The sequence below is a fragment of the Musa acuminata genome, chromosome BXJ1-4, assembly GCF_036884655.1.
Source record: "Musa acuminata AAA Group cultivar baxijiao chromosome BXJ1-4, Cavendish_Baxijiao_AAA, whole genome shotgun sequence".
NCBI lineage: Eukaryota > Viridiplantae > Streptophyta > Magnoliopsida > Zingiberales > Musaceae > Musa > Musa acuminata.
In genome coordinates, this window is record NC_088330.1 from 33,686,797 (window position 1) to 33,694,543 (window position 7,747).

Consider the following 7,747-nt stretch of genomic DNA (forward strand, 5'->3'; position numbering starts at 1 on the left):
AATAAATTATTTACTGTTTATGTTTCCTTAGACTAAACTAAAATACTTATTATTGTTGATTTAATTCTTTTTACATACAATAAATTAGACTAAACCCGTATCGAGTCGTCCGACTAGACGAATCAAAGAGTTAGGCCCAATGTTGTCTATCCGATCAAATTAAATCAATTCGGTTTGATCAGTTCAAGTCGGTCGGTCTAAATGATTAGTTATATCTAGCTTAAACAAATTTAGGGTGTTTGCTGGTTTAAACTAATTTCAAACCAATCAATTTGATTTGAACTTGGTTCAGTATGATTTCTACATGAAGTGAAATTAAATTAGAGAAGGAGATGAGAAGAGTTTCTGTTTGTTGTGATTGAGCTCTTGTTTCTTTGTTGTTTCCAGGTGACATGTGGTTTTCATTCTGCGTTGCGTTGCTCTTACCGACAGCGCTCCACCGCATTGTTTTGGTTGTCGACGACTTGTGGAAGCCCATCGTTTGGATATCCCACGCGCTCGGCCTCGACAAACTCTTCGACATAATCGGTGTCACCATAGTCATAGGCATCGTCGACCTCTTCGGCACTGTCGACCCCTGGCCTGACCATAGCATCGCAGATGATAGCTATGGTAACGGCCAGCAGCTACAGGCGACATCAGCGACGCTAGAAATGGAGGAGGCGCTTCTCGTGATGCGGTACGAGGAACTATCGGGAATAGTCCGGTACGCCGATGACGATTGCACCGTGTGCCTGTGCAAGTTCGAGCACGGGGACGAAGTGCGACTGCTAACCAACTGCCGCCACGTCTACCACCGCCAGTGCCTTGACAAGTGGGTGGAGCTTCGCCGACGAACCTGTCCGCTTTGCCGGACTCCACTTATCCCAGTGGAGAAGCGAGACGTCTTGGACTACCATGATAGGGCGGGCTTCCAATGACTCCTGTAGCGAAAATTGCCTTCGTGTTATCGTCTTTGACGCCGAGTCCAACATTTGACACTGTCTATCAATCCGTCTCTTCTTCTTAGGCAGCTTCGAGAAGTCGTAAAGTAATTTGGTGTATTGTCCGTATAGAAGTCATCCATGGTTTGATAAAATAGACGAAAAACAAAATTGATGGTTGGTTTCATAGACTTAAACGATGACATTGTTTTGATAATTGGTTCCTTGAGCACGAAAAAGGAGTATGAATAGTCTCACATTACTACGATTAAAGAGTATATCACATGTATTAGGTTTGTTCAAGAACTTAACCCAACTCCTCCTATTCATGATGCTTATTTCACTAAATAAAATTAAATGTTTGAAAAGATACCTCATTAATCACATAATAGATGCACCAACCGTAATTATTATTTTTATCATTATTTATTTTATTTTATTTATTTGAAGATAATTTTTGTGCTTTATGAGGATTATTAAAGTATTATGTGAAATATCAAAATTACTAAATTACCTTTCTCATTTGTTACAAATTTTTATGTATCCGCCACTGTATTGTCACAAATACATAGTTCTTAATCTAATGCTTACATATGCCCATATTTTTCGATTTTATTTATGGTTTACACATGTAGAGGGCTTGTAATATTTTGATTGATTTTTGTGATCGTTTCAGACTTATAAACACATGTTGTATGCAGTTATCACACAGAGGTAAAACTATCCAGAAGTAAGCTAACTAGACAGTCATTTTGGTGGTTTTCTAGCTCTATAGAATGATATGAAGTATCAGCCAATATAGCACCGAAGAGCTACCCGAGTGGCATATGATTGGATGAGCCTTTGAGGTAGCCTCCAGGACCTGTTTATGTTTATTGTCTTATTCCATAGTAGTGTCATGTGAGCATTTGTGAAGATTTTTGACCGTGACAAACTATCTTGGACCCTTTGTTGCACGACCGTTCAAAGCTTGAGAAATCTATAGCTTATATTGTCTATCAAATCTTTAGTAAAATGTTTGTTTGTAAATCTCGAATTAAATATTTTTTCTAACATATCTTCTCTTTTTGTAGGTTTTTAAGGAATCATAAAAGATTTCGAGGAGGTTGACCTTTACGGATAGACACACAAGAGTGACAAAGTAGAATAAATTTATTTCATTCTATAGTAAAGATAATTATATATTCATTTATTTGAAATCACATAACTAAAAATTTTCTGACATTGCTTATGTGCTTGAGTTCGTACTAGAAACGAATTAGCTTGCACACTTTTTTTTGTCTCCTGTTCAAACACCATGAAACATTTGGATTGATCCATATAAATCTCATTAAAGAAAAATAGTATTCATATCCATTTAATAAACTAAGAGTTTATTGATGGAAACAAAAACAAATAAAACTCGGATGGGATGATAGTAATTTGTATGTGTCAAAATAATTAATATCAGACTTAAACCTTTGAGCTACGAGTCTAGTCTTAATTTTTTTAATTATATAATTAGTCTTAATCTTCTTTTTGAACATCCACTTGCACTTAAGAGTTTGTTGTCCGGTGATAAATTAGTAAAAATCCAAATATGATTATTAATAATTAATTTTATTTTACTATTTATCAACTTCTTTTAGAAAAGGAGAATCGGGAGAGCTTATGACCTCTTGGAATAAACTATAGATAACATTATCATCACTATAATTCCTTTATATCCTAGTTCTCTTACTCCTTCTGGGTTCAAGATAATAGGTATGTCTTAAAGGAGTTCAAAATAGGAGAAGAATCATTTGCAGGTGGGCAATCTAGATTTGAAAGGAAAGATGCATTTAAAGAATAAATCATGTTTAGATTCAAACAAAACGTCATTTGAAGTTTTAGACATTTCAGAGTTCATATTTATAGTTGTTGCTATCTAATGAATATTCTACAAAGACAACATTTATAATTTTAGGACTTGTCTATTTCCTTAAGCTCAAGAATACTCACCCAATTATTTAAACTGGTTTTGGATGATTCTAAACTGGTTCAAGCCAATTATAACCCAATTAATTTGATTTGAACCTGGCTTTGTATGTTTTCTACGTGAAATTTGATCGGCTCAAGTAACTTTAGAGCCATGATTATAGATCTTGAAGAGAGAAGGAGAGGATAAGAGTTTCTGTCTGGAATGATTGATTCATCTTCATTAGTTGTTCTTACCATCAACGCACCTTGCATTGCTTTGTTCCTTGACGAGAGTCCATCGTCCGGGCATTCGCCCTGCTCGCTGAACTCTTCAGCGAGATCGACGTCGCCAAACTCTTAGGCGTCGCCGAGCTCTTCGGCGCCGAACCACTTCGCCTGATGACCCCAGCCGCATGGATAGACATGGTAAACCAGTAATTGAAGCCGGCATCAACGATGCTAGTTATGGAGAAGGCACTTCCAGTGATGATAACGGTACGAGGAGCTGCCGGAACGCCGGCGACGACTGCGCTGTGTGCCCGTGCGAGCTCGATAACTGGTCAACAGCCACGGCCTCCACCGCCCGTGCGTCAAGGTGGGTGGGGCTAAGTCGGCGTACGTGCTCGCTTCACCGGACTCCGCTTGTCCCAACGGAGAAGCCCGATGCGGCTTCCAATGGCACCTCTTATTATTACGAAAATGACTTCACTTTATCGTCTTCGACGTCGAGTCCAAAATCTGATCCTATCTATCAATCCTTCTCTTCTTTTTAGACAGTATCAAGAAGTCGCAGATAACTCCAAAGAAATTTTGTAGAGAAGTCATCCATGGTTTGACAAAATAGACTAAAAAAAAGATTGATGTTTGGTTTCAGAGACTTGGATGATGACATTGTCCGTTTCCTGTGCTGACAACAAGAAGTTTAGAAAGAGAGTTCAGATCTTATTTCAAGTCTCACTCGCCCACTTTCGTTGTGTTAATGGTCTCCAATTGATCAAAGGTAGACAAAGGCTTGGACTTTATTGAAACCTCTGTTGCCATTACATGCTTACTTTGCTACATCTGAACTTGTGAACTCCTTCAAGACGAACCTTGGGAAACTTTGATCTTTCGGTCGTCGTTAAACCTGCATACGAAAGTTTTTGTCGAGCTTTGTCACCATTAGCGAAGCAGACAAAGAATGATGGTTAACAAATCAATTAACGAAGATGAGGATGCGGCTGCAGTTGATGGCCGTCCAGGAGGAAAGCTAGAAATAGACAGAGTCTTCGTGATACTCTGTTTGATCCCTGTGGACTCTGCTCCTGTTTGCTGCTTCATGATAGCAGCCCACCAACGTACATAAATGTACACTGGATCAACGAACGAATCTCTAAAGGAGTTTTCTCGTGGGGAGACAAGCCAGCTAAGGGATGCCATGGTTCAGCAATGATTCTGTCTATAAACATTCGAGATTTGAGCCCCTCCATGAAGAAAAGAATCAAGGATGGACTGGTTTGGTGACTACTACTATCTGGCCTGTGTGACCTCGTGCGGGAAGCCGAAGCAGTGGACACGAAATGCTAGAGCTGCGCTGTGATGGTGGGAGGTTTTGGAGCCATGTTTCGATGCATCGGTTGGCATCTATCGCACATGCACATGCACATGCAAGCTTTCGGCAACAATATGCACATACAAATTGGCCACTTGCTCCATGCTAAAGTCTAAGAACATGGCTAATTGATGGCTCCACTTGCTCCAACGCTTACTCTTTATCATTCGAAGGAAAGCATCATCTTCCAAGCTCATTTATGAGACCACAGCCCCAGAGCGTGAGAGGATTGTCTTCACCAGGTCATCGAGCCAGCAAGCCATGTGCATATAGCTGCCGAAAGCTTCCACAAAGGGAGACGCCAACTGATGCATTAACATATCCAATACCTTCATACCGTCAACATATCCAGGTTCGTCTGCCCGCACGAGCTCAAATGGCATAGACTAATTAGGAAACCAATTCCTGCTTTATTCTTTTCTTCATCGAGGAGCAACCATGACTGACTTTAGGTCATGTCTTGTTTGTTTATAGACAGAATCTTTGGTAAATCACGCACCTTTGGCAGGCTTGTCTCTCAGCCAGAAAATTCCTGTTGAGGTTCCTCCATTGATCCAGAAAACACTATATAAATAGACCACATGTGGAATCCGCAAACTGGAACGAAGTCCAAAAGGATCGCACAAAGTTTCAGAAGTCCATCTGCTTACCTCCTGTAGAAGTCCATATGAGGAATAAGTCTGCTGCTGTCTTGGTCTCTGCTCTCGCCAATGGTGGGAGATCAGATGAGAGAAGGCCTATACCAAAGCGGGGGCAGATCAAGTCTCGAATAGCCACGACCGCGATGAACTCCGTCGCGTCTGCGCTGTGGAGGGTCATCCACAGCAGCCGCATCCTCCTCGGCAATCCATTTTGAAGGGAAAGCAGAATCAGAAGTTGAGCCGGTATGACGAGTGTCAATCTTATAGCATCGATGCAGATGGAAGCTCGGAGTTCGTTTTGTTCATGTAAAAATGTTAGGAATCCTTAGAAGCGTAAATCCCCATGGCGTGAATAAATATCACTGTGTATTTGAGGAAATCTTTGGTTAGTAGAATAGATTTAGTGCTTCTGTAGCAAATGTTGTTGTTTCATCAGCCACATTTAGAAATTATGTGGTGATGAACAACAAAGAGTTCCTCTTTGACAGGAGCTGCAGTTTCTACCACTGTTTGAGAGATAATGCAGGAGCTGCTCATCGGTAATTCATCATATTTCACATGCGCATTGCTCTCCAAGAAGCAATAATAGAACTAATTCTGCATAGGCATTGAATGGGAATTTACAGACCAGAACTTATTCCTCACAAACTCCATTCAATCACACAACAGTGTCAGATTAACTGAAAGATGGTAACCTAGGCATAAAGTCCATTATAATTCAAGGGATTAACAATGAATTGGGTAAAACCAACCTTTAAGTAAAAAGTTTAAAGATTTTTTCGGAGTTTTGACAAGTTCCCAAAACCATCTCCCCCACGTTTGACGACCTTCAAAGACCTGATGATTACACTTAAGACTTCTGATGTTTTAAACACATTGTTAAAGAACAACATCACTCGTATGTTTAATCAACTGATACTGCTACTTAAACTACAAGAAGCCTCATGCCATTATTCATTTTATCATCAGAGTCTGTAAGATATTTGGGGAGCCTTTGATTCTTCCATTTTTCATAGTATACCAATATTTGGAAATATGCAGTTCAAATGCGCAGCTATAAACTAAACATACCAGCGAGCAAATGCCCAACAAGTTCATTTCTTTGTCCATTCTACAAGTTCAAGCATCGACACTACACATGACGATGTGAGATGGTATCCAGTCCCTGCCACTCTAATCATCCCCATTACTGCTTAACATCTCCAGGAATGAGAGAACAACCAAAGGGCCAAGAACAGGTGGAAGCCGTGGCTTGTTGAATGCCACAAGTGGTTCAGCCTTTTCGTTCATTACGCGATATAATCCACCAAGCTCCTCATTTTCTTGCTTATTTGGCACAGATATGGTCATCGTTCCTGCTCGCAAGATGTCTCTAGTTTATAAAAGCATGTAAAAATGGAAAAGAAGAATGAACATGAAGTATTTAAAAGAACAGGTTGCAATTACTCCATGCTCCCTTCATGGGATAGATTCGCCTGAGAATACATTTAACTGGTAGTTCAGTGAGAACCCTCATTTAGGTTTTGGACCTTTTGGCTATTTGCAGTGTTGCAAGTAATCCTGCAAAAGAAAGTTCATTGGCTATCCTTGCGAGGCATGACAGAAAACAATATACTAAAGCCTGATAATTCTTTACATGGAAAATGAAAGTGAAAAAGAAAACAATTTCCCTAAGAAAGGATAGTGTATCATAAAATATGCTTCTAACAGGCTGCTTCAATAAGATATTTTGCAAGAAAAAGGAAGAGAAAGGAAAAGAAAGGCTCTGCCTCTAGTTCTAATTCTCAGAGAATTGGTACCTTAGAGAAGTCAGATGGGTGAGTATTGGTAATTTACAGCCAATTGCTGCTCAGGATTAGTACAAACACCCAGCTTACCACAATATACATGGATTTTTAGAGTTCTTTACCAAGGATGCACATGGATTTTCGTCGAGCAACCAATAACGTGCAAAAATTAATGCTCCCTTTATTGTTTACAGAAATTTCAGCCAAATCCTACCCAAATGTAATTAATCATATGCCATCTTTCACCTATCACTTGCTGATGATTCTGTGTTGTTGTTTTGATCATAGGGCCTTATGATCACATCAAGACACACATAATCCCTAATTTGGAAAAGAACAAACGAGACAAACTATCTAGTAGTACAATCTCGCAACCTATCATTTGGGAATACTGCTAAAGATTGATCAGCAACATGTTCAAGTAATCGCTTAGTTAGTTGACAGGAAAAGGATTCAACCAAAATCTTATACATGGTCCTTCCGAATGCAACTTCCTCATTCCAAATTCTCGTTAACTTTCTGCCGATGACCACTAGTTGGCAATACACCTAAAGGGGCACCTCGATTGCCGTAAGAGCAGGAACGCAGCAATCCCTTCTGACCTTCATATCGGTAAGCATCGAACGTTTATTGACTCCCAACAACGCGACTTATCTCTATCGTGCCAATGTCTACAAGACTGCAAGATCTAAATGTTTTCAAGGTAAAGAACAAAAGCAAAAGAAGAGCTTACCGGATCGAAGAGGCAATTCGGCTTTCGAAGGAGAAGGAAGAGGAAGAAGACGAGGTGGCTGATAAACCGTCATCGTGGAGCAGACTTGAAAGCTCCCGAAACTTCCGGATTCGTTTGAAGGCTCACTGGACCGG

At 40.0% G+C, this 7,747-nt stretch overlaps 1 protein-coding gene and 1 long non-coding RNA gene across 2 annotated transcripts; one reads left to right on the top strand and one right to left on the bottom strand.

Moving 5' to 3' along the window:
• Nucleotides 1–392: 392 nt before the first annotated feature.
• On the top strand, nt 393–920 carry LOC103977750 (brassinosteroid-responsive RING protein 1-like). The gene has a single exon (XM_009393354.2). It carries the CDS (start codon nt 393–395, stop codon nt 918–920), a length of 528 nt encoding a protein of 175 aa, XP_009391629.2.
• A 5,209-nt stretch (nt 921–6,129) lies between these two features.
• LOC135672535 (uncharacterized) lies at nt 6,130–7,747 on the bottom strand. The gene is made up of 3 exons (XR_010513005.1): nt 7,614–7,747; nt 6,540–6,653; nt 6,130–6,448 (listed from the first exon to the last, which is right to left on the bottom strand). It is a non-coding gene; the product is annotated as an uncharacterized LOC135672535 (long non-coding RNA).